We start from the raw sequence: 27,116 nt of genomic DNA on the forward strand, positions 1-27,116 counted from the left end.
GAGTCCAGAGGCTTTTCTCATTTTAGGAGATAATAATGGTCTAACAGGGGGCTGGAAAAAGATCGATGTCTGGGGACGGGCAGGGGGCCAGAGACCCGCTTCTTTTCAACTCTGATACCAGGCTCTGATGCCGCATCTCCGCTTCCCTTCGGCTCCTGTTTACCTGGGGTCAAGCGGAGGGAAGGAAGGGAGGAAAGAGAAAAGAAAAAAGAAAAACAGGATAAATGTGTCATGTTATGAAAATTTAATCCTGCTTTTCCTTGGCTAAAATTCCTTTCGGTGTGAGAGATAAAAGTCAGTGGAGTTGCCCTCGGAAAGTTCAACTTGTCTTTGAGAAGGAAGGGGGGGAGGGATCCTGGGGCTCACCGTGTGCAGCCCATGAATGAACCTCTTTCCTCTGTGTCCCCCACAACAACATTCTCTCTGAAGCTGAGAGAGACACAGAGAGAGAGAGAGGGCAGAGGTGCCTCCAGTGCTTGTCTACGCCGTCAAGGAGCTCACACCAGGCTTTCTCCTCCTGTCTTTAAGCACCGTCCCTTCCCACCTTAGTGGCTTGCTTGGGTTTTCAGGGGATGGAAGAGGGGAGGAGGGAGGACCCCAGGACATCCCCTCCAACTTTACCCTTGGTATATGGATCAGTACGCCACCCGTCCTGCCCTTGCGTTCCAAATAGGAAGACACCAAAAGCAGAGACTGGAATCCATTTTCATGTAAGCAAATAGAACTCAGTCACTTACTTGTGCGGTGCTGGCAATGGAGTCGCACCAAAACAAAGATGAAAAAGTAAGAGCTGCTCCCTCCGAGAAATAGTAAGCTTCGGGGAAGGGAGTATTACCTAAGCCAAGCAGCCTCCAAGGAAACCTTATTACGCGATAGGACGGAGTTAATGGTGAGCTAGGGGGACCGGGAAGGTGAAGTCACAGAAGCTCCTGGAAACTTTGGCTCTGGTCAGTGCAAGGTGGAGATTTCCAGGAGAGAGACTCACATGCCTGACAACTTTAGTTGACTGTCAGCAACGACTGTCTCACATTGTCCCATTCCTCAGCTTCTCAGAACTACCCCCTGATTCCCCTCATTCTCTGGGGTTTTCAGCGGACCCCCATGTCCTTGTTCTCTGTTAGTCAACATCCGAGAGCAAGAGTGCCATGGTCCACACTCCCTAGGGCTTTCCATTCTGCATTCTATGCAAATTGTATCCCTTTCCGGTCCTGGCTGCGAGATGCACGTGTTTCATCAGGAAATGTTATTACTCATCTGTGTTCACATTTCAGTGTCCAGAATCCTCCTTTTAACTCACCCACTCTTACCTGAATGAACTCATGAAGTGGATCACACCCAAGAGAAAAAGAAATCGGATTTTACCCCTACCCCTTTGGCTGGGCAGGCGAGCCAAGTCCACCAGCCTCCTTTGCCCTGTTTCTTACCTTGAAGAAGGGACCAATCTCTTTTTAAGATTTCTGTCCAGAAAGAAGGCAGGAAGGATGAATGAAAGGAGGTTAAAATGAGGAAGATTTCAACTCAATGGAAAAACTTTATCCAATCCTATAGTGGAAGGCCATACTCTCCCTGCAGCTTAAAATGGCCACATAAGATCTGGGGTGGGCAGACCCTGCCTTGGGACAGATGGGACAAGTAAGAATGCTTGGGCTTCAAGAGGACTTTAATTTATTCATATGTATATGTAAATATATGTGGATCTGTATGTATATGTGATACATACGTGTATGTATGTGTATGAAGAAAGAAGGTTATGATCCCTCCCCCCATATGCACTGAACCACTAGGCTCTAGGGTCCGGGGCCTCTTCCGGTCCTCATTTTCTGCTTTCAGCTTGGGCTGTGGAATGCGGGCTTCAGAGAAGGAACTAACCCAGCACCCACCCATGTCACAAAGTAGTCGGCCACTCACTCTCGGGGCCAACGAGAAAGCTAGGGACAAGACGGGCTCAGAATGTCAGGGAATCCCTGGCTTTGTCACTGCTCCGCAACTCTGGACAAACTGTGGAACTTCTCTGAGCAGGAGGCAGAGCGGAGGCTCCCCCCATTAAGGGAGAGAGGGAAAGTTCAGGAGAAGAGGAAAAGGAGATAAAAAGTCCCTGCGCTCCCTGTAAGGCAGGGGGACCAGAGAGCAGACAGAAGTGGCAAGAGGGGATGTTGCTGCTTTGAAGTGGTTTCCTGCTTTATAAAAGCGAAAGGCCTCGGCTGGACTGGGTAAATATTACGTTGGCCTCTGACCTCCGGCCTCCCGTGACTGCTCCCCAGGCTTACCCTTTTTTTAAATTTTCTTCTGAGCAACAGAGATACCTGAGGGAGAAGAACTTATTTTCTCCACTGTCCTCAGCAGGAGCTTTGGTCAAGGCCAGACAGGAAGACAACTCCTTCCCGGTCCCCAGACACAAGAGCCCTCTCTTGGGCCAGCCAGCTCTACCTGCTCTCTGCACGCACCATGCTGGTGCATTCCCAGAGAGAGGAGGTCAGACTGGCCCTCACACCCTCACCCCAGCCACCTAGGCCTCCCTGCCAAGTCCTTTGACATTCTGTGGAATGAAAACCCATACCACCGGGGTTTCTCTTAGGCAAATACTCCTCTGAGTTTTATCCAGAAAGGAACACAGTTCAAGTCCATCACCCCATTCTGAGGGACCCCACCACCACCAGGGTGTGGAGCCCTTCAGCTTCCTGCACCAGAGGACCCAGCTGTGAGACACTCGGGGGAATGATGTGAATTACCTGTGGCGCTGGGAAGCCACACCTGGCACCCTTGTGTAGGAGGTTTGGAACCCCCGAGAAGGGTGTTGGAACAGATGGCCAGGAAGAGTCTGGTATCAGAATAAGGTCCTAATGCCCAAGAACAAAGGGCCTTCCGTCACACCTGTCACTCTTCCTCTTCCTAAAAGATTTCTCACTTGCCCACTGGGGCTCATCCACCATTTGCTTTCTGATCACAGGAGGAGGGCAAGAGGGAGCAGTCGCTGAGAGAGGTGGCTCCTGCCCCTTATCCTGTAATCAGTTTCTCCATCTGTACAGTGGAAATGAAAGCTTTGCATGACTACCCAAGGACCCTCACTGCCCTTTGTTTCTGGAGGCAGGCATAGGAAAACAGGGGATTTGGAAAAATGACAATTGTTGCAAATGTGCAAAACTATTCTAAAATTTAGAGCAGGAATAAAGCCAGGCTAGGGACATTTTCCTCCTCTTTCTCTCTCTCTCTCTCTCTCTTTCTGAACTTCTTGGAACTTTCTGAGAAAATAAGATTTTACTTAAAGGAAATCTGTATGCTAAAGGTTCTTCTATAGAAAAATAGGTAAAAGTCTCAGTGGAGACAGGAAACCGAGAGGAAAGGCAGTAGTGATCCTGTCACTGATGCCATATGCATGGCTCATGGGTAAATTTAACCAGTGTGGCTGGAATTTGAATTCTGAACGTGCTACCCTTAGGGTTTTGGTGGCTTTGGCTTTAAGGGTCGAGATGACTGGTACTGTTCTAGAACCGGTAAGCCGGCATATTTCTGGGAGTCCGCCTCCCATTGCAGAAGGGGCAGATCTCAAGGGCCCCTCTGGCTGCCTGCCTGCGGGAAGGCTTGTGTCTCTCCAGCAAAGAGAGCGCTTCTCAGAGCGTGAGTATTTGTGAGGCAGACTCGGCATGAAGGGCACTGGCAGGAGCTGGGTCCCAGAGCCCAGGCTGGACCATAGGCCTCCGGGGTTAGACCCTTGGCCAGCGCTGATCATTGGCCACAACAGGAGGATGGCTGGTGAGATGCATCAGCTGTCATCTCTCCGCCCAAGAAGCCCCCTGCCCTCCCATCCAGCTGAGGCACAAGGAGCCTTGTCCCTTGTGGGAAGCGCAGAACCCCAGAAGGCGGTTCTGGAAGGAGCGAGTCCTGGGCACTGACAGCCCTGTCCAAGAGCCAGCTGTGGAAAAATGAGAGTGACAGGGTGCCTTGATTTTTTTTTTTTTTCCTAAATCACTTTTGAGAAAACAACTTGAATTACAAAAGAAATGGGTGTTAAATGTAGAATACCTGGAAATGGTCTCTGAGGTTGATAGCAGCTTTTACCTAGGCTCCTATCATAGATGTGAAACCTGAGTCCGAACTAGGTGCGTAGACGGCCCAGAGTCCCACAGCAAGTGGCCATGCAGAGCCCTCCATGTGCAAGGACATGTGTCTGCCGCAGCTGAGCCCAACACTCTCCAGCCCTTAGCCAGTGGCCTTCCAGTCTCCCAGTTCACAGCTCTGCCCAGTGACCTCCCCCATCTCTCTCTCTCTCTCTCTCTCAAGATTTTATTTATTGAGAGAGAATGAGCACACAGAAGCACTGATCCCAGGACCCCGAGTTCATGACCTGAGCCAAAGGCAGACGCTGAACCGACTGAGCCACCCAGGCACCACTCTCTTTCCCTTCCTCCCTCAGGTTTGAGCCAGCAGGCACCTCAGGGTGAAGCAGTACTCCCTGAGAACCGACGTCTCCCGCTCTGCCAGTCTGTGGGCACTAGGGCACCCAGACTGCCTCTCCGTGGAGCTGCTCAGCCTGGTGTAGAAAAGCCCCCCCTCTTTTCAATTGCTCCAAGCAGCTTTCCTCCATCCACCGCAAGCCTTGCTATTTGCACAGTCAATGGCTCTGGCAAGGCCAGGCCGCCCCTCCCTCCCCTGGAGGCACTGTGGGCACTGTTTGTGTCTCAGTCTCTATAGACTCAGCATTCAGCACTTGAAGAGGGTGAGACAATGGCCAGAGCAGCTGCCTGCAGACGGGGCTGGCTGGGAGGCTGCTAGGGAGCGGCAGGCCAGCCAGAGTTTGTGCACCTGGCACCTGTGAGCTTTCTCACAGGGCCAACGCGGAGGGGGTGAGCAGGGGAACTGGGATCCAGAGGACCTGGTCCAGGCCACCTGATTGGCTCCCTCCACATGCCCGCAGCTTTCTTGGCCGAGCCTTCCACCAGCTGTGGAGTCCCTCAGGGCCTGGAGGGAAAAGCAGGGTCCTGGCCCCTGGGAAGCCCACCATTTACAGCCTTAGGACAGGAAGAGGCAGGACACTTGCCTAGGTAGAGAAAGACGGACACTTCTCCAGGAGCCCGCCCAGGTTGAAGAAAGGTGCGTTATTTGCAGAGATTGAGGTTGGTGCAACATGATTTAATTTGATTGAACATGCATTTATCGAATATGTACCGTGTGCCAAGTGTTCTGGGAGGAAGGCATGTCCCCGTCCAGCTCATGACAGGCTTGCAGTATGTCAAGGGAATCCGGGGATGCACGTGAAGGATGCTCGCACAAATTCAGTGTAAGTACTGCAGCGGGCCGGCAGAGAGAGGGACTAGCCTGACCCAGAAGGGGCCCTCCAGGGAGGGAATGAGCCCTGCTGCATTGGGGGAATTTAAACAGAGGTTGGAAGGTGACAACCGGGACTGAAGAAGGGATTCCTCTGTGGAGCAGAAAGGTACGATGGGTGATGGCTGAGATCCCCATCCACTTCTGGGTCCCATAACCTGGAGTCCCTGTTTGCTGCTCGGTAAATACAGCCGAGGAAAAAGGCTCCGCTGGAAGTGAAGTGGTGCGTTGGCCCCGGGCTCATGAGAATGACCCGCAGCTGCTGGACTTAATTCCGCAGTAAATAGCGCCGGTTCTTCCCCCCTCCACCCCCATGACTCCCCTCTGAGCAGGGTGCCAGGAAGGCTAGGCTGGGCTAAGCCCTGGGCTCCCCTGGAGCCAGAATTCTCATCATCACATTCAAGTGAGCACTGAGTCTACAAGCAGGGGCAGACCCGTCAGAACAGAGTCTTGGTCAGCTCTCTGCTTGCACAGCTCTAACTTCCAATCATTGTCATAAACAGGACGGAAGCAGCTGCTCACTCCAGTCTATTATCAGCTTGGTTGGAGACAGAGAAATTTAAATGACAGTACGATGCTTAGCAAAGAAACGAAAGTCGGTGTTAAAAATAAAGAAAACAAGACAGCTCGTTTCATCGAAATGGAAGGGTTATTAAACAGCCCCGAATTAATCAGTGATCTGCCAGGGCTGGGAATTGAAGAGCAGCAGGACAAGGGGAGAGAGCTGGGTGAAGGTGGGTGGGAGAGACGTCCCGTGGCAGGTGGGGGCTGCAGTGCTCTCCTCTCGGGCTGGTTGCAGAGATGGGGGGGGGTAGGTCTTCAGAGGGGGAGGTGGCAGCTAATTCTCTGCCCCACAGGTAAGAGCAGTTAGAGGGCCCTGGGGACTTTGGTATCCCAGCCTCTGCCCTTATAGAGTCCTACTTCTGGACTCTCCATCAGCCACCACCGGCACTAGCCCTGGGGGCTGCCTCCAGCCCTTCTCCTTCCCACCAGCCAGGGCTGGATGGGAGCTGAATGGTTTTCTGTGGATGGCCAGAAGCTCCCCACCAGACCTTTCCCTCTTTCATGGGAGTCTGCAAGAACTCAACTCTGAGTTGAGCTCCTGATACCCCACCCCCATTCCAAAGGGCATTCCTGAGTATGACTGGAGTCTTGCCCAGCTGGAGGCAGTGAGTGATCCCTGAAGCAAGTAGTCTCACCTTGGAGATCTCAGGGGGTAACACCTCCAACTCCAGGGAGCAGAGCAGCAGGGCTAACATGAGCCCCAAGTCTCACTTCCACACTTGGTACCTTTGCTAGAACATTCCATCTCAGGTATACCTGTCTTCTCACCTGCGGCAGCTCTCCCGCACAGGCTGTGGGAGGAGTATGCCAGTGACATAGCACATGGGACATTCTTAGTGAGCTCTAGTATCATTGTGCCAATGGCAGTTTCTATTACGGGGCGGAGGGTGGGGATGGTTCCTGGGTTCTAAGAACAAAACAGCAGAAGAAAGGTTTCGCAGAGGGCACAGAATGGGTCTGGCAGAGCAGCTGACTTGCTCACACCTTGGCAGGGCCATGGGAGGGGAGGCCGTGGCCGAGCCCGACTCCGTGCACATGTGCACCCATGCCGCCGTGCAACATGTTGGATCTTGAACCAATCACTCCGAGAGAGCATTCTCTGCTCTTTGACCCCAACATTCTTTCTCCCCACCCCCCCTCCCTCCTGCTTCCCTCCTGGCTGTTTACCCTTTTCCAGGCTCTTCTCTCACACCCCATTCATCATCCGGGCCAGAGTCTCACTCAGGGAGTTCTTTTCATCTCCCGCCCCAGGCCCCACACCCTCCCACTCCCCCCAACTCCCCTCTCCTGCTGCTCCAGCCTGCATCACTCCCACCCACCCACCCCCCACCAGCTTTCCCTCCAGCACATTCTTCTCCCCCTGTGTCAGCCTCTCTGATAACTGTGTCCTTCACTTTCCCTCCCAGGAGGGCTGGGGTCCTAGACATTGCAAGCTGATGGGACTACACAGGTTTCCCCGAGGGGCTGATGCCACTCCAGGTGGTAAGGGTCCTGCGGGACCCCGTGCTTGTGCATCTGGGCACCGACAAGCCCCTTCTTTCCAGAATGGCAACCCCTCCTGGTCCACACGTGTCCCTTTTATCCAGCTCCAGAGCACTCCTCCTGCTCCGTGTGCAGGGGTGTGAACATGCCTGTTACTTAAGAGAGGCTGCCTGGCAGCTCAGGATCTTTTTCTGCAGGAGCTCAGAGTCTCAGACAAAGAGAGAAGAAGAATAGAAACAGAAGGTGGGAAGGCACAGGGTGGGGCACAGCCTGCTTAAGAAGCTTCCTCTGAAAAAGGAGTTACAACTTTTTATTTGGAGGCTGGCTGTCAGTTCAGAAGAGCACTGGAGAGGAAGAGAGGCTGGGGGGGGATCAGGTGGGGGTAGGGTGGGGGGACTTTACCCCTCATGGTGGCCAGACCCAGCATGGGAAGAGTCTGGAGAATGCGGAGCTCCAGCCCGGGGACTGTCCTTGGCACGGGCTCCTACTCCTCCTCTCCCAAGGGCCAGCTTTCCGCTTTCCTCCTTCCCTCCTGCTTTCCTGACAAGGGCACCTGGGTGAATCACCAAGAGCAGCAGAAGTGGCCCTTAAATCACCCTCAGGACGAGAGGAAGTGGGAGGTGAATTGGAAAGCGTGGGGCTCAGGGACTGGGGAGAAAAGTAACAAGGGACCGTGGCACCCAGTTCCTCCTGAGAGGCCAGGACCTCAGAGGCTTCCCCGTCCTGAGAATCTTGCATCACCCGGCTGACACAGAGCCTCCGGCCTTTGTCACCCACACACACAGGGTAGCCGGTTGCTGTCAAGGGGGTGATGTCCTTGTGCAGTGTTTCTCCAAAAACAGAAACAAGCGTCACGGGTGTTTATTCAAAGTGGTGGAGTTTGCAGAATACTTTCCACATCCATTATCTCATTGATTCTCACCACAGCCCTGAGAGGTGTCCTTCCACAGCTGGGGAGATGGGGGCCCGAATGGTTAAATAACAGGCTCAAGGTCACGGAACTAGGAAGTGGTTGAGCAAGACCTGAGCCCAGATCTATCCCCAAAGCCCACAGTGTCTTCCCTGTGTCTGCTGCCTGGCCACACATGCACCACCATGAGTTTGACCCCCTTCTGGAAGAACCCTGTTCCGGAACCTTCCAGGGAGATTCTCACCCCACCCCACTCTGCTCCTGATCACTCTTGCTGTCAGCTGGCCACTTATTATACGCATTTTGTGTGATCTTTGAACTTGGGCAGTTTGGGTCTTTGGAGCTCTCTTGCTAAGACTGTTCCTGCACGAGGTCCGTCTGTGTTGCACGTCCTTCACCGACAGAGCTGGGGCCTCCCCCGCCATTATTCATCCTTCTGCCCCACTTCATCCACCTCCCAGTGACATTGGCTCTTTCCCCAGCGGCTTCAAGATGACCAACATTCAGGGCCCTTCCCAAACTGTTCATCCCCTTCTTCATTACCTCCATCAGTTACGGCAAGTCTTGGAGCCAAGCGTGTTGGTTCATGCCATGTTGGAGGGCAGACTAGTCACTGAGAAAAGCACATGGGGCATCCCCGTGTCCCCTGCCCCCTGCTTGTCATGACTCAGACCCAGCACAGAACCGAGGGAGAGGCATCATGCTGCCCATCACAGGATGCCAAAGAGCCAAGGATTATTCCTGAACTCTTACCTAAGAGCCTCTAATTCAATGGAGAGTAGGACACAGTCCTCTAACAAGAGAGCCAACAACAGCAATGCAGCATGTGCTAAAAACAATGCTTTCTGGCTGACTTTGGAGGAAAGAGAGGCGATGAGGAGTGGGGAGGTCCTCGAGGCTTCCTAAAGCTTTGAAGGATGCACAGGGCTTGGATAGGCCAAGAAGACTGTGGAGACAGGTGTTCCAGGGAGAGCAGCTGTGGCAGTGAAACTCTGCAAGGTGTCCTGGGGACTCAGCAGGTGAACCGGTTCGTTGGGAGGGGAGTCACTCTGGGAGAGGGGGAGGGGAAGCTGTAGAAAGAAGAGCCAGCTTGGGAAGAACTTGAACTTGGGGACTTGGCAGTCCGGCCTTGAGTCTATCTGGGCAGCAGAAGGAGTTGCCATAGGTGGTTATCACACTCTGGCCACGGGCCTGGCAAATAGACAAGGAGTTTGAAGCACAGGAAGTGATGCAGGACAAGGCACACCAGGTAGGGTATCTGCGGCCAAATCTTCGCTGCCAGTGGTTTTCACTGAGGTCCGTCTTGGAGGAGAGTCTGGGCCAGTCTTACATGTCTCAGGGATATGACACCAGGCTTGCTGGTAAGGAGACCCACTCTTGAACTTTGGGAAGCCTGACTTCTGGAAAAGGACAAGGTTTAAGAAATGCACGTTGATCTGGCCCCAGTGGCTCCTTTCCCTGCCGTGAGGATGTAGCTGCAGTGGTGGGGAGTGCTCCTTGTCCCTGGAGCACGTCAGCGGTCAGTGGCCAGCTCTGGGAGCCATAGGGTAGCAGAGAGGCAGGAGGATCCCCAAGAGAAGGAGGACGTGCCAGGGAATGGCCAAGGCCATTGCAGGTTTCCTTCAAGAGACGCAAGACTGGACAGCTTGCCGGGAAAGTGAGTGGGGTTTTGGGCCAGGCCACTGGCGGAGAGCTGAGAGGAATGCCTGGTGTTTTGTTTGGGTTCTTTCTTCCTCTCCTTTTCTCTTGCTTTCCCTCCCACTGCTGTGAATCGGAGCTGCGTCATTATTCTTTGAAAACATTGCAGTTAATGGCAGCATAATATGCCATTGTGTGGTAACCATAATTTATTTAACAATTTAGTCGGGTACTTTCTACCCTGTATCCTGCTCTCCTGCCCCATTTCAACCCCAGAGCCCCATGGCTCTCCCGTGTACAGTAAGGATGGGGTGAGAAGGCAGGAGATACGTCTCTGGGCTCCTTGGAAAAGTCATCTGGAATGTCTCTGAAAGGTGACTGCAAACTAGCAGACCTCTTGCCACAAAACAGCCCCAGAATCCACCTTGTAACAATCATCCCAACCCACACCCTCCCGTCACCCCCGGCCCTGCTTCAGTACCAAAGTAAAATGGGAGTCTCACGTTTTGACCTTTGAAATAAAGCACTTGCCAGGTCTTCCTTAACATTCTGCTGAGTTTTCCCAGACCAGTGATGAGAGGGTTTGGTTGAAAAATAACATCTGAATATGTAGATAGAGTGGAGTAGTGGAGAAAGCCTGGCCATCAGGAGGTCCTGCTTCCTAGTGGAATGACCCTGGTCTAGCAATTCAGTCTTGCCGAGATTCGGGTTTTTCATCTGTGAAATGGGGAGGACACTCATCTTGCAGGGTAATCACAGAATTCTCCATTGCGTGTGCGAAGGATCTAGCACAATGGTCCACTTAGCAACTGGTTAGTAAATAGTATAAGAATGGCAGCTCCTCTTTATTATTTTTTGCTATAGGAGACAAATGGCAGTGGCGGTGGCTAACTTATGCTACTCGTTGCCCTTGGGGTACAAAGGCTCTTAGCACGAATCCAACTCAGTTTAGCAAAACCGTATCCCCACGTTGATGCCTAGCCTGCCTTTGGAAGGAGCCTGAGAATTCCTTTTTCTGTTCTTTCATCCCAAAATGCCAGAACAGTGACCCCACTTCTCAGATGGCTGAAGCAGGGGCCAGCTCAGAGTCACAGGAGAAGCCGAGTGACCTTTCAAGGCCCCACGCGGTGCCCAGGGCAGGCTTGCTCCCAGGGCCTGATGCCCAGAGTCCTGCTAACTTGCCCCAATTCTTTCTGCCCCAAGGGTGAGGTGGCCATGGCAAGGCTTGCTCCTCCTTGGCCATCCCCCAGAGGGGGTTGAAGAGGGCAAAGCCTGCAGAACGGGGAGTGGGAAGGGGGGGCAGGGTGGGCAGCTGCTTGAAATTGATTGCTCTTGGAGTTTAGGTTAGACCATGGGCTCTCTCAGCGCTGCCCGGGGGGCGACCTTTAGATAATAAAGGGAATTCTGGGAGATTTCTGACAGGCCCATGACATATGGGGCAGGTCTGCGGGGTCAGGCGGTGTATCTCCCTGCTCCTGGCCCCAGGGTAATGAATCTTGTTTTGACTTTGTGAAGCTAGCCCAGGCACTGCCCCAGAAAGGAGCCGATCCCCCTCCCCTCCACCGCCCCTCGAGTGTGTGTGTGCGTGTCTTTAGAACCCTTCATAATTCAGGGAGACAACTCCAAGCTTTTATGGCCTGAGAGGGGAGAGGACAAACACCGCATGTTTTGCTAAGGCCCTGGGAGAGCTGGTGTGGTTTCCAGGGCCCCATCGGAGCCCACTGGAAGAGCGGGGGTTGGAGGGGGCGGGTTGAGGGAAGCAACAGAAAACCTGTCACCTGGGGTAAAAAAGGCAGTGGTCCCGTAACAGAGCTGGGAGAGGAGCTGGTGTCAGCTGGAGGGAGGCACAGAATTTCCCATTGGGTTCTAGGGGCCTGTAGGTGACTCCCCTACTCCTCCGGGCAGGTACAGCAGAGAGGACAGGAGCCACTCGCAGGAAGAGCTCCATGAGCGAGAGGCAGCAAATGCCATCTCTGATCCCCCGGGGATAAAGCAGTGACAGGCAGCGCCACTGAGGTCTCTGGGCCTCAGTTGGGCGCTGGTGAAAGAGGATGTTTGCTGCCGTCAGTTCCCGCGGAGACATGGAGATTGACATGTCTATTGCCTGGGCCCTGTGTTGGCGTATGCAGACACGCGTGCCTGCACGGGCCTGCCTACATGCCCAATTCCTTTAAAAGAACAACCCCCCGAACCACGATGGGAGATGGGGGAGTATGTTCTCCGTGCCCCTGTTGGGTTAGCTCCCTAGGGCTGCTCTAACCAAATGCCACCAGCGGGCTGACTTCCCAGCTCTGGAGGCTGCAAGTCGAGGTGTCTGGAAAGCTGGCTCCTTCCAAGGGCCATGAGGGAAGGGTCTGTTCCAGACCTTTCTCCTTGGCCTCTCGATGGCTATCTTCTCTCTCTCTGTCTCTCCGCTTGATCTTCCCTCTGTGCCTGTCAGCCTCTATGTCCAAATTTCCCATTTCTATTAGGACACCAGTCATTTGGATTAGGGCCCAACCTAATGGCCTCATCTTAATTTAATTACCTCAGTAAAGTCACCGTCTTCACATACAGTTGCATTTTGAGGTGCTGGGGGTTAGGACTTCACCACACAAATGGGTGGGGGGGTCATGATGGAACTCCGAACGCCTGCCTTTCTGCCTTTCTTGCCAGGACCCAACTTCTGCACCTTGCCCTGTCACTCTGCCTCTGCCCACTGTGCCATCTGAGAGGTCGAGTCCTTGGCTGTCATGTCATCATGTGGGATCCAGAGCAGAGAATCACACATAGCTCTGGTCACCCAGACCTTCACTGCCTTGCCGCCCAGAACATGGGCTCCTCTTTCACTGCTGATTAGAACCCTTAGCCCCCCCCCCCCCACGTTCCCTTCTCTTACTCCCCAGTGCTTGGCCATGGGCTCTGCTCACCCACCTGTGATGGGAATCCCAGGCACATACAGGTGGGGCATCTCCCTGCTCACAGTGAGAGAAGGTGGCTAGAAACTGTCACCAGAAGTTATCTCAACACACACCGTAGGGCCACCGTATCAACCAGTATCCTCCATTCCACCTCCTCAGGGACAGATGCCAAGAGGCCCGTTTCCTCCGTCGGGCTCCCCTCACCTTCTTCCTCTCGCTCTGGGGCCAGATGTAGTCACTTAGCTTCACATAACAGCACAGAGTCTGGGGGAAAAATGACATTCGATTAATGAAGCAAACGCAGCTGGTACAGCAGTGACATCTAAATTGTTCCTTTGGTCCCTTTATTTTCTGTAGGAAATTCTCCCTCTCCCCACAGCCCCCCCCCTTTCCCTTTAAATCGCGTGCATAAAATACGCTAATAACAATCTTCGGTGTCTGTGCATGAGTGACAGCTGAAATAAGAAAAAGACTAATCGTACCTCCTGCAGCCCTGTCACATGGAGATTAAATGAGCCTCCCCCAGCCCCTCCGTGCTCGCGGCCCCTCCCCCACTCTATCCTCTCCATCCTGGTCTCTCCTCAATGAGAATCATGGGCATTTGAATAATAATATTATAGACGCCATCAGGGTGACAGTGAGGAAAAAATCAGCTCAAACCCATGATTATTCCTTCAATCTAATAATTATTTAAATACCAGATAACTCCTTTCACTCTAATTGAGGCCTTTCAGCTGTCGGCATTACCCGGGGCCTTTGCGTTCGCCCTCTCGCTCACCTTGTGCTACCCAACGTGCCTGGACTACCTCCGAGGTCCGTGTTCGACAGAGTGACGTTCGGCATGTTTGCATGTACGACTGCACAGATGACATGATGACAGGTCCTTCAGGATCGTGCCGCCCACAGGGGACAAGCAAGGCCCCCAGAATCGCACATGCAGACATTTTATCCTCATAGACTTCAGTTCATAGAAATCTTAAACCCAGAGGAGACTTCTGAGGTCACTGGGACCAATCCCTTGCCTCTGGGTAAACGTCTTCCTAAACAGCTGTTGGGAAAATTCACTGTTAGAAGAGCCCATAGTCTCCTTGGCATGAAGCCCAGGAATCCTCTCTAGATAGGATGTCCCCCTTAATATCTAACGTTAGTCTCTCCTGCTGCAGTTCTAACTCTTTGGGAAGAAGAGGCCTCCTGTCGCTTAGACTGCCTCTGACCTGTCTGTGAGGTTGTCTGCACCCCAGAAAGATGTGGCTTGGGATAGCACAGCCCCCGAGTCACAACATGGGTGCCATTCCCACATGTGACAATGGGTGTGGCTTAGAGGAGGTCAGAGGAGGTCATTCTCGGGACACAGAAAGGAGCCACTGACAGTGGCTCTTTCATCCCATCCCCCTCGGCCCCGAATCCCTCACCTCCTCAAGTCTGCCCTGCATAGTCACTCCCTGCCCAGGCCGAGTGGCGGGCTCCCTTCTGCCAATCCGGGGACTCCCACCATCAAAGGCACCTTCTTTGCCCCAAACGGGGCAGTCTTGAGGCGGAACATAACTGACTCCCGGGACCCTTTCACCTACAGAGGAAGCACAGGACTTTCTATCAAAAGGTCCAGTCTGTCTGTGACTCACTTTGGGTCACGTTGGACAATTGGTTTTTTCTTTCCATGGTCTGTGGTTTCTTTATAGGAAGGAAGGAAGGGAGGAAGGAGGAAGGGAGGAAGGAAGGAAAGAAGGAAGAAAGAGAGAAGGGAGGGAGAAAGAAAAGAGAAAAGAAGTGAGTTGGAGTGATCTTATAATCTCCTTTAGCGTTGGCCCGGATTCCTGCTTTATGGGCTCTTACTCATAAGAGCCCATAGAAAGGCAAGTTGGGACAAAGGACGGCCCTCCCCCTGCAGTGAGTGAGGACGGAAGTGACAGAGCAGCAGCTATCTCCCTCTCCGACGTCACAGCCTCACGGCCACACTTACCTTCGCTCTGTCACCATCTGGCTCCTCAGGATCCTGGCCGTGTGGTGCTGTGGTATTAACAGGCACCTTTTGCCTTTATTGTCATGAAGAATGTCATAGGCAAGAGGATGCTGGTGATGACGGTGCAAGTGGTGGTGACAAAGGTGGGGACAGTGGAGATGGAGATGGTGGTGGTGGTGTTGCTGCAGAAAGGTCCAAGGGTTTGAGATCTACGATCATGAACTTCAACTCAGTTTAGCAAAAATGGTACCCCGACTCTAACTCTTCTTCCTATTAGCTCCTTTTGCAATAACGGAGACCAAGAGAAAGCACAGAGGCATGTCACCCAGGATCTCCTGGGAAGAGGCATCAGAACGGGTAGGCAGGAAGGAGAGGCTCCTGCCCTGAGCTGAACTGGGAGTGCCTGATTGTCACTTCCTCCCCGGTTTGCCACCGACACCTACAGCAGCTGATCTGGAAGGTATTAGATACTTCCACAGGCTGTCACCAACACCTGCCTCCTGAATCCTGATCAGGGAGATGGTGTCATCAAGCCCTCTGAATAAAATATTTAGGGATACTTGCTTCCCAGAGAGCCAGGGGTGGCCTCTCCTTGGTATCAGGAGTACTCTGAGTGAAACGTCTTCAGAGGCTCGGCCAAGAGGGCGAATGTCCTGGAGCAGCATGTCCTGAATGGGGACAGGGGGCGGGGAAAAGAAAGAACAGGCAAGTTTTGGCTCTTGAGAATGCCTGTGACAGACTGACTTCACACACAGCCACAGAGAGAGATGACAAAAAGGAGACGTCATTAAGGGAAAACTCCCAGGTTGACATTAGATAGTTGGTATCGGGAAAAAGTGCTGGTTATACCAAGTTCATAGGCACATGTTTGCTGACTTCTTCCAAACCGAAGCTAGAAAATTCATTCTAAGACAGATCGTGGAATGGCGGAGTTCATGAAGACCTGGAAATATTGACAAATAAATTATTAATAATAGTGGCTAATGTCTCTGGAACGTTTCAAATGGACTGGACATCATTCTAAGTGTGTTATATGTGTTAACTGACTTCATCATCATAATCCTATGAGATAGATGCTACTACTAATCCCATTTTATATGGATGGGGACAGAGCATCACAGAATGGCTAAGTACCTTGACCAAGTTTACACAGCTGTCAGCTCTGTTTGAATCCAAGCAGCTAAGTTCAGAGCTCAGGCATTTAACCATTAGAGCACACCACCTCTCAGCAGAGGCACAAATGTTCTACTTTCCTCTGAACTCAGATAGGAGACCTGATCCCTGCCAGCTGGGCCCTGCTTTGGAATGGTAATATCAACCTTGGCACAGAGTGACGGAGGCTCTCAACTTGGCTGTTAAGTTCGTTGTCCCTGTGAGAGCCACATTCCCAAAGTGGACCATGAGCCTCCCTTGCCACCCCTGCACTGTAGACCGTGCCTCCTCTTGACTCCTGTGCACCAGTACCTGCTGCTACAAGGGCAGAAGGTCCCAGGAGCCGTCGGTCCCATAGTAGATGCTGATTAAGGAGTAAGAGGTAAGCAGACCACTATAGTGGTCTAGTGAGAACTCCTGGCCCAACCAGCCTTACCAGGACCACAGTCTCAATGGCAAACTCTAGAAACTAAAGGAAACACACTTCCACCAGTCTCCCTGCAGGCTGCCGAGAGGCAACGTTGGGACGTGTGCAGTAGTATGGTAGAGAAAAATCACTCTGGATCTGTTCCCTTTCCCCTGACTTAGGCTTCCCAGATTGAGCACCTTCACTGAGTCAGGGAGGCCGGGGCCTCATGGTCTACCCACAATGTTCATTCCCATGAAAAGGAAGAATCTGAGCAAAAAGGGAGCTCAGGAGCTCTGGCAGGATTCCTGAAGCACAGTCTCCTGGGGAGGCTTCGGTGATCATAGTAACAGTTGGCCCAAGCTGAACACTCACTGTGTCCCAGGAGCCATGCTAAGAGGTTCCCCACATCATCTCATTCTCTCTTATGACAACCTGAGAGATACCTTCAGTCATTCCCCCGTTCTGCCAGAAAGAGAGGTGAGATTGACTTGCCCCAGAGCCCAGCTTGTCCCCAAATTGTGCCTAACAAAAGCTACTCACTATTCAAATTGTGCCTCAGGAGGAGAGTGGGCAGTGAGATGGTTGATCTTAACCTCACACCGTGTGCTTTGGTGCTCTCTCTGCTACCAGGACCTTCTTCCTCCAGCCACGGGCTAAGCATGTATGTAGCGTGTGTGTTGTGGCGAAGGCAGAAGTGTAATGTTCAGCTCAGGGCCAGAGAGTCTGAGGGCACACTTTCTAAAAGACCAAACCCCAAGTGCAGGGTGGGGACACTTCCACGGCCTTCCTCACAGCTCTTCAGGGGACATTCTGCCCTCCGCATGACCAGAGGAGCTTTCCTACCCAGAGACAGGGGCACGGCCAGAATGGTCTCTTGTCGTTCCCACTCCAGCTGGAGAACGTGAGGCTTCTGTTATTTCCTTTCCATAGCTCCTCTTGAGGAATTCACGTCCTGCTAGCGGCCCCAGGACGTCACTAAAAATAACCTCTGGTTTTTAAACCGAAAGCCCAAAGCCCTGTCTGTCCGGAGGCTTTGCTGGTGCGCGCGTGGGGCCGGAAGGGCTGTGTCGGAGTCGCTGAGGTCAGCCTGGGCCTCATGCCGCTGTTGCCTTCCTCTTTCCAAGGAAGCCTGGGGCCTCATGAGTCACCCCAGAACACCCCAGTTGAGCCTAGTTCGAGGAGGGTGGTCAGGTGGGGCCTCCCTCTGGCTCCATGGTAGCTGTCAAGGCCTCGAGGAGGAGCGATTCTAAAGATACAGAGCAAAACTGCGGATTTCCATGGTGGCGCCTGTTCTAATTCTACCCCATTCCAGCCAGATTTGGGGGCAGGGGGCGTGCGGGAAGGGGGAGTTGAAGGAGACACGACTCTCCTAAGCTGCCTTGGAGCAAATTCTCCATGCTTAGTTTGGGTGTTTCCACTCCTTTTCAGAGTTCTGTCTGGACTTGTCTGAGAAGGTTGCTGGACAGTCTGTCCAGGTAGAGAGCAGATTTCTCAGCCAGACAGCTCACTGCTTCCTCCCACCGCTGCCGCCTCTGCCGCTGTCCCTGTCCCTGGAAATCAGAGGGAGTGCTCTCAGAGATGGAACAAGCTCTACTCTCCCATCCTCTCTGCCCAGGAGTGTGGAAGCTCCCACGGGAGCCCCACCTTGCCCTTCTGGCAGCTTCCTTAGAATACAGAAAAGTTTTCAGACCTGGGGGTCAGAGGGGAAGGAGCAGAGGAGACAGGACAGGAGAGTGACTGGACTTCGGACAGGACAGGCATGGACTTCATGCATCCTTAAACTGTCAAGGGGCCCCCGCAGTGGCTGGAATGAGAGCGACCGTCCACTCATCTCCCTTTGCTTCTCCCTACATGTTTGAAGCCCAGAACTCTTGCCCAGATGGCTCAGAACAGACTCAGGGAGCCAGCCCCCCTCAGCAAGGAGGTCGGTTCCTCCCGTGCTTCACCTGGAGAGAAGCCGAAGTGGAGCACGTCCGGCCAGACCTGGCCGCCTGCTCACTGGAACCGTGGTGACACCATCCCCTTGTCCCAAAGCAGGCTGTTGGATGGGGAGTGATATTCATCCTTCTCCCCAGGGCCGTTCAGACCCCTGAATGCCACACGTGAGAACCCCAGTCCTGTCAGGCTCCCCATATTTCACTTTTCTAACAAGTTTCAACAACTCATGCTCAGGAATTCTCATTTCTGGAGAGGACGAGTCTGAGGGGCAGTGGGGGGCACTGTTTTTCAGGATGAACAGCTCTTCTCCTTCCCTGTGGAGGACAGAGCATGAGACGGCACTGAAATGCAGCAGCGTGAGGGGCTGGATAGTCGGAAATAAGAAGGAATTTTATTGGCAACATCAGGCTCTGGGAGTAGTTGACCTGGAGAGCTTAGAAGAGGGTCTTCTAAACAAGCTTTTCAAAAACAGGAGAAATTTCCACTCAACCAGGAGAGGACAGACGTGACACCTGGGTAGGGAAGACTGGCTTTAGTGCCGACACTCGGATCGACTGACTGGGTGGACTTAAACAGTCTTTTAACCTCTCTGAGAGATAAAAAACGATGTCTTAAGAAGACAGAAATAGAGATGCTTTGTAAAGTTAAAAAAAAAAAAAAAGTATTTTACAGCATCAAGGCTGGAGACCAAAATAGATAACAGGATTCCCTGAACATCCCAAAGAGGGGGAAAGTATATTAAAAATAGAAAAACCAAAATACAGAAGGAAGAGACTCAGAGCTAGCCGGGATTGGGACCCTGGGTCAAGCCATCCTCTTCCCTTTCGCAGGATTTCTTTTCCCCTCTGACCTCTCTGCCTTGTGTTTTCCAGAACCATGTGAGGGCCAGCCCAGGAAGGTGGAGTAGATGAGAACTGAGAGGCTCAGTGTCCTCCTGCCCGCCCCACTCAGAATGGAACAGAGGAGGCCCTGGCCACGGGCTGCAGAGGTCGACAGCTGGTCGGTGGTCCTGCTCTCTGTGGTCTGGGTGCTGCTGGCCCCCGGGACTGCCGGCATGCCTCAGTTCAGCACCTTCCACTCGGAGAACCGGGACTGGACCTTTAACCACCTGACGGTGCACCGAGGCACGGGGGCGGTGTACGTGGGGGCCATCAACCGGGTGTACAAGCTGACGGGCAACCTGACCATCCAGGTGGCTCACAAGACGGGGCCGGAAGAGGACAACAAGTCGTGCTACCCACCCCTCATCGTGCAGCCCTGCAGCGAGGTGCTGACCCTCACCAACAACGTCAACAAGCTGCTCATCATCGACTACTCGGAGAACCGCCTGCTGGCCTGCGGCAGCCTCTACCAGGGGGTGTGCAAGCTGCTGCGGCTGGACGACCTGTTCATCCTGGTGGAGCCGTCGCACAAGAAGGAGCACTACCTGTCCAGCGTCAACAAGACCGGCACGATGTACGGCGTGATCGTGCGCTCGGACGGCGAGGACGGCAAGCTGTTCATCGGCACCGCCGTGGACGGCAAGCAGGATTACTTCCCCACCCTGTCCAGCCGGAAGCTGCCGCGCGACCCCGAGTCCTCTGCCATGCTCGACTACGAGCTGCACAGCGACTTCGTCTCCTCCCTCATCAAGATCCCCTCCGACACCCTGGCCCTGGTCTCCCACTTCGACATCTTCTACATCTATGGCTTCGCCAGCGGGGGCTTCGTCTACTTCCTGACGGTGCAGCCCGAGACCCCCGAGGGCGTGGCCATCAACTCGGCGGGGGACCTGTTCTACACGTCCCGCATCGTGCGCCTCTGCCAGGACGACCCCAAGTTCCACTCCTACGTGTCCCTGCCCTTCGGTTGCACGCGGGCGGGCGTGGAGTACCGCCTCCTGCAGGCCGCTTACCTCGCCAAACCCGGGGACTCCCTGGCCCAGGCCTTCAACATCAGCAGCCACGATGACGTGCTCTTCGCGGTCTTCTCCAAAGGGCAGAAGCAGTATCACCACCCGCCGGACGACTCTGCCCTCTGTGCCTTCCCCATTCGGGCCATCAACCTGCAGATCAAGGAGCGCCTGCAGTCCTGCTACCAGGGGGAGGGCAACCTGGAGCTCAACTGGCTGCTGGGGAAGGACGTCCAGTGCACCAAGGCGGTAAGGAGATGCTCCCCTCCCCCTCCTCCTGATCCGACAGTGGCCTTCCATTTTCCGGTGGGTGACCGTGGTACAGCCTGTTCCCCACCACCCAGGGACTCAGATGAGAGGGGTTTTATGTTCACGTTATCTGGTTATAACCAGGAACACAGAGCCTGACCTAGACCCAACACTTGGAATGTGTCTGTTGATTCATTGAGTTGTTCCAAAAATGCATAGCGGGTGCCCTTGTAGGCCCTGCTGGCTTCCGCAGTGACCCAGCCAGCCAAGCGCCCTGCCTTCGTGGCGCTTTCATGAGTGAGGGGAGACAAAGAAATACATAAGAGGTGTAGGCTGTCAGACAGCAGTAATTACTGTAGAGGAAAATAAAGCAGGGAAGAGGGAGGGGCCATACCCAAGAAGATTGGTTCATTGAAAAAGTGGCATTTGAGCGAAGACTGAGGAAGGTAAGGAAGTGAGTCATGTTGATATCTGGGGAAAACATTCCGCAGAGGGAGCGGCAAAGGCGAAAAATTCAGGGCATGCTTGGTGTATGTGAAGAGGTAGGGAGCATGTGGGATCAGGGCATGGGATCAGGGCATGTGGGAGAAAGGATGGTAAGTATTGAGGCTGGTGGGCAACGACGGGAACCAGACTGTGCACGTGGAGGGCTTTGTAGACCACTGGGAAGCCAGGTGCCAGTGTCAAGTAGTCAGGGAGATATGTAAGTCGTAGGAGAGGGAAAGGAGTCAAGTTGGACTGGTAGATTGAAAACTGGGGGAAAAGAATCCAGAGTCTGGGCAAAGAGGAAAGATGAGAGGAAGGGTAGCTCGGAATCCAGACCTAAGGACAGCAGATACAAGAACAACAGTGATGAGCACTGCCCTGACAGAGGGCCAAGATGCTGCCATCTAAGTGGTCACCATGATCCGTCCATCCATCTGTCCATCCATCATCCATCCCTCCCTCCATCCATTCATCACCCATCCATCTATCCGTCCATCCATTCATCCCTCCCTCTATCCATCCATCACTCCTCCATCCACCCATCCATCCATCCATTTAACAAGAGAGTATTGAAGATGTTCTGAGTGCCTAACACCATCCCAGGCACTGGGGATGCACACATAAAAAGATGTGATAAGTACTCTCACATGTGTCATAATCTAGTAGGAGAGAGAGAGAGAAAAGGAGAGGGAGAGAGAGGCAGATACTGGTAATGTAATACAGTGGCTAGGAGTTTGGGCCTCAGAGACAAAGATCACAGTCCAAATACTATCTGTGCTGCTTCCTGGCTTCAAAAGTAATTTAATGTCTACATTATCATCTGTGAAACGGGGATCGTAATGCCTACCTCATGGGATGATCAGATGAGATAATACATGGCAAAGATTAGCATCGAGTTAGGTTTACCATTGTTACTTACCTATTAGGATGGGTGACAGGTGCCAAGATAGATTTCTGTGCAAAGTGTTGTGGTCTCTGGATCTGCAGCCTGGGGAAAAATCTGAGACCAAGGGTCCCGTATGGCCTTTTGAGTACCCTAAGTTGAGGGTGCCTGCTAGTGGAACCAAAACCACTTCCTGAAGTGAGAAAACAGCTCGTGCCTCATCTATGCTTCTGTTCACACCATCGTTTGCTTGGTATGGTAAGATAGTGGTTAAGACAGTAGACTTTGAAGTCCAGCGGATTTGTATCTTAAAATCAGTTCTACCACTTAAAACTCTGTGACTTTGGGCAAGCCATGTGTTGGTCTAAGCTATAATGTTTCACCTTTAAAACAGAGATAATGATACCCTCTTTTTATGACTTAGGGAGATCCAATAGGAAATGTATATAAAATGCTTAGCACCATACTTGACACATAATAAGCGTTCAATAAATGGAAGCTAAAATTGTTGATATTAATCATAATAACCCAGAACCAGTTATTTGCTCTTATTTTACTTTTATTTTGTTATTTTTTATTTTATTTTTTTTAAGATTTTATTTATTTATTTTACAGATAGAGATCACAAGCAGGCAGAGAGGCAGGCAGAGAGAGAGGAGGAAGCAGGCTCCCTGCTGAGCAGAGAGCCCGACGCGGGGCTTGATCCCAAGACCCTGGGACCATGACCTGAGCCGAAGGCAGAGGCTTTAACCCACTGAGCCATCCAGGCGCCCCAACTTTTATTTTTTTAAAGACTTATTTATTTATTTATTTATTTATTTTAGAGAGACAGAGAGAGAGAGCGCGCACAGGGGCCAGAGGGGCAGAGGGCAAGAGAATCTCAAGCAGACCCCGGCTGAGCATGGAGCCCGACGAAGGGCTCGATCTCACAATCCCGAGATCAGGGCCCTGAGATTGCAACCTGAGCCATAACCAAGAGTCAGATGCTTAACCGACTGCACCACCCAGGCACCCATGTTATTTCACTTATATTAAATGAGGAGGCTGAACTAGATAGTCTCTAAAATTCTTTATTTTGAACTAGATAGTCTCCAAAATTTTTTATTCTTTATTCTGTAATTTATGGTCTCCAACCAATCAGGAGAGGTGAGGAAATGTAAGGGTTAACCCCCTTCCAGAGTCCTGCCTGGTTCCCAATGCCCAGCGGGGGCCTTGTCAGGAGGAAACTGCTGATTCCTGCCTGCTTCTGAGCCAGAGCAAAAAGGAAGCCTACACCCTTCTCTGGCTCCAGTGGCTTGCAGAGAGACAAGCCCGGGCTAGTGACCAAAATGCAGCAAAGGCACTGGGAGAGAGGTGACAGTCGGTGGGACCAGGACCTGAGAGAACAGCCCCTCGTTAGTCCCCCTGTCCCACCCCTGACAGTCATGGTCATTGGGTGCAACTTTTGCAACAGCGTGGGCAGAGAAGCTGGAATACGAGTTGCGGCTTAAAATCCCGACAATCTCAGGAGTCCCAGACCTGGGGATCCAGAAATATTTGGTGGCCTTGGGGAGGGTGAGGGATGGGTCAGTGAAGCTGTGGTCCCACGGCTTAATTTTAGCATAATCTCTGGACTAGCATGTCTCAGATCAAGGGCTTGAGCTTTGTGCCCAGAAGAGGGATGAGGAAGAGGACTGTCACTCACTGAATGGAAGCTGTGTGCTGAAGACCGAGCTGGGCAATTGAAGTGTTACCTTATTTGATCCTCGGTAAACCCTGTGAAGCAAAGACGATCATCCTCATTGAGCAGATGGAAAAACAAAGGCTCACGAAGACTAACTAAATTGCTTACATCTACACAACTCTAATGATGAAGCAGGGATTCGAGCTCTGCTCAGCCTATACGACTTCTGAGTCCGAGCTCTTTCTGTCCAGCCGTGCTGCTGCTAAGGGAAGCCATACTTCAAGCTCTTGCTGTTTGAGCAAAAATAAAGGGGCATCAGATATTTGGAAACCCCTGACAATTTAAAGAAGAGAGAAAGAAATGCCAGTCAACTCCAAGGGCTGAGCTTCTGGAAAAAAATGTCTCCCTTTCAGTTCTGGAGATTCTAGAATCAGGAAAGGTGTAGAGAAATCCACAATCACAGCCAGTGTTTTTGATTTTGCTGTCATTTCTCAGAAATGGGCTTGGTCTCTGCCTGTGCCCAGACTCTGCAGCCTTACCAGCCCCTGGAGAAAGTGGGAAGGAAACTGAAGCCCTGAATCAAGGACTTTCAAGCTAAAGAAAGCTTGACCATCACTTGGTCCAATCCTTTCGCCTCACAGAGGTTCAGAGAGGGTCTATGACATACCCAGGTCACATGGGTGGATAGTGATAGCAACAGGACTACAATTTAGATTTCTTAAGTCTTACCACGGTACCTGCTGCCTATGGTGTAGGGATGGGAAGGAAAAGCAGAAAATGTAAAAAGCGGTAACTGATTCCTCCAACCTGCCTTTCTTGGGAGCTAGAAATTTCCATCACTGGGTCTAGTGCTAGTAAACATTAAATAGCTGGTTCTATGCAGGGAGAGGGGGTGTGGTGGGTATATTTGATTAGAAGCATTTGGCGATTTCCAAGGTGTAAATACTCTCACCATGGCCAAGTTCAGGCCACCAGTGTGATGCTACTGACTGCAGACAGGTTGCACGGTCATCCCTCGTGAGCTGTCCAGCATGCCACTGCTTCACTCCCCTCTTGAGGAACTTATGCCTTCTGCTGTGTCTCACTTTTCTCTAGTGGTTCAAGGTCATCCTTAACCTGAATGTCGGTCCCTTTGCTAAAGAATGCATACATTCACACACACACACACACACACACACACACACACACACACTCACCGTACACTCAGACACACACAAGAGCAGCTCCACCTTTCCCACTGGAGTCGGGGCAGCTGCTCTCTGGAGAACACCAAGGAATCACAAGATTCCTCACGAGGCTCTATTCCCTTGATCTGAGAAGGGAGCAGAAGGGAAGTCCCCAGTTTAGCCATCACATGCCCTGGCTCATAAACCATTTTTTCCAAGGAGGTCAGCTGTCAGTGAGTGATGCCCCAACCTGTTCTTCCCCAGTGAGGGTGAGAGGAGGAAGCTGAAGGGAGCAGCTTGCAGGTTTCTCCCTAATGCTTTCTATGTTTCCCACAACAGTCATTTCCTTCCTCCTCTGGGATGCCTTTTCAGACCCAGGAGGAAAGCTTCTCAGGGTTCTTCCTGGCCCAGGGTCTGTAGCCTCTGCCCACAGGATTCCTGGTTAAACAGTCAGCTGGAGCATCTCAGGGGACCCATCATGACCCAGCCCCAGGCTAGGAGCTGTGCCGGCAAGACGAGCCCCCTCGGCAGCCCCCATCCTTAGGAAGCACGTGGTCTTCCTCTTCTTCTTCTTTTTTCTTGCAACTGAGTGAGATCTTAGAAAGAATCCATTTACTTTCCCATTTAACAAGTCCAAGAGAGTTCGTTACTGTTCTAGGTTTACACAGCCACTTAGCAGGTGAGCAGAGGCCAGAATTCGGGTCTTTCTACTTTGGAGTAAGTTCCTTTTTCATTGGCTCAAGGTGGTCTTCTTTCTAAGGTGCCCTAGTGTCTCCTGAAAGATAGTCTTTATCTGGGCACACCAGCAATCCCTTCAGACAGGAAGGAGACCACCTCCGGCATTGTCTTGTATTCCTGTTCCCATAAACATGGCTGAAGACCTAGAGTATACAGTAGCGGAAACCGTCGTACAACGTAACAAAACTGAGGAATGGATTCTTCCATTTGCTCCTCAATAATTTTCTCAGAAAAATGGTCAAACAGTATGACAAATGAAGAAATGGAGGTTTATGCAGATGAAGTAACTTTTCCAAAGTATAAGGACCTGCCCCGTATTATGATGATCCTTTTCAGTCTATCCTCAGCGTATGATCTGATGAATGTTGGGATGGCTTGCAATGCCTTACACCCAAAGGGAGACAAGGCTTGGCAGCCCAAAACACAAACAAGAAACCCTCTCTGGCTGATAGAAATCCTGTGATGTTGCCTCCAGACTGAGTCTCCTCTGTTTAAATAAAGGATATGGTCCCCAGGGATATGGAGGACATGGAAATGACCAGACAATGAGTTGAAGCAGTCATCTTTCTAGATGACCCCAGATCTCTTGGCAGAAGAGTGGATGAGTGGCTGTGGGTTAGTGCGAGGAAGCCTACAGACCCCTCTGTCTGGTTTCACGGGAGCCGGCGTAGGATTTATGAGTCATTAGGTGACATGTTTTCGTTGGAGGCATGTGTTAGGTTCCTGAACCCCAATAGTGTACCTTCTGAGGCCTGGTGTCCTCGGGCTGGCGGTTGGGTGTGGGCTACTGTAAGGAGATTGCCCTTCTTCCGCTGTCATTTACCCCAGTTCCCTCCCTTCCCTCCAGCCGGTCCCCATCGATGACAACTTCTGTGGGCTGGACATCAACCAGCCGCTGGGAGGCTCAACTCCAGTGGAGGGCCTGACCCTTTATACCACCAGCCGGGACCGCATGACCTCAGTGGCCTCCTACGTTTACAATGGCTACAGCGTGGTTTTTGTGGGGACGAAGAGCGGCAAGCTGAAAAAGGTAAGAGTCCGTGAGCGCAGACCCCCCCAGTGCTGTTCAGCTGTTGGCTAAGATTTGATACAGGTAACTCTTCCTTTCCTTGAAAAGGGGTTAAGATGGGGGAGTAGAAAGGGGTTAATTTTGTGGTTTGTCTTCTAGCTGCTTCCTCCAGTCGTCGGGGAGTGACTGGGGAAGGCCAGCATGTTTCAGTATTGTCCAAACTTCACAGAATTAGAAAGGTACCTCAGCCCGAGGGCCGGGGAAAAAGAATCAGCCTTTATCTCCAAATCAAGTAGAACCGACACTTTGACTCTCTGTGTCATGAATCACCCACATCACAAATCCCTCGCCACCGTTCGCAGAGTTGACGGCACTGGTCGGAAGTCTTTGTCGCGTCCAAAGCAGGTGGTCAAAGCAGGTGACTGGGCCCGATTGGAAGAATCCAGGAGTGTGGTGCCCGCGTGAGAAACCGCTGTCCTGCCTTTCCTCTGCCTGCAACCACAGACCCTTCCCCGCCCTTCCACTTGAGCTGCCAGGAGGAAGTCAGTGTCTTATCTCACGGCTGCCCCGGGCCCCTCTGCCAGCTGGAGGGCACTGGCTGGCCGGGGCCGGCGGCGCGGAAGGCCTCTGGCACGGCGGGCTCGAGCCAGCAGCTTGTTCCTGCTTGTCTAGAGCTCAGGGTGCAGAGAGGAGCCCGGTCTGGTTCATTATGTGGGATTCCGGCAGCCACATTCTTTCCTATTCCAGCTCATCCCT

General features: G+C 52.4%; 1 protein-coding gene across 1 annotated transcript in view; it reads left to right on the top strand.

Annotated features, from left to right (window-relative positions):
• PLXNA2 (plexin A2) overlaps window positions 1–27,116 on the top strand; it is a 212,532-nt gene that overhangs the window by 5,784 nt on the left and 179,632 nt on the right. The window contains exons 2-3 of the mRNA XM_047704244.1: window positions 19,148–20,415; window positions 26,199–26,381. Coding sequence (XP_047560200.1) covers window positions 19,183–20,415; window positions 26,199–26,381 — 1,416 coding nt within the window. The 5' untranslated portion in view covers window positions 19,148–19,182. The remainder of the gene's footprint in view (window positions 1–19,147; window positions 20,416–26,198; window positions 26,382–27,116) is intronic.

Source organism: Lutra lutra, chromosome 15, assembly GCF_902655055.1.
Source record: "Lutra lutra chromosome 15, mLutLut1.2, whole genome shotgun sequence".
Lineage (NCBI taxonomy): Eukaryota > Metazoa > Chordata > Mammalia > Carnivora > Mustelidae > Lutra > Lutra lutra.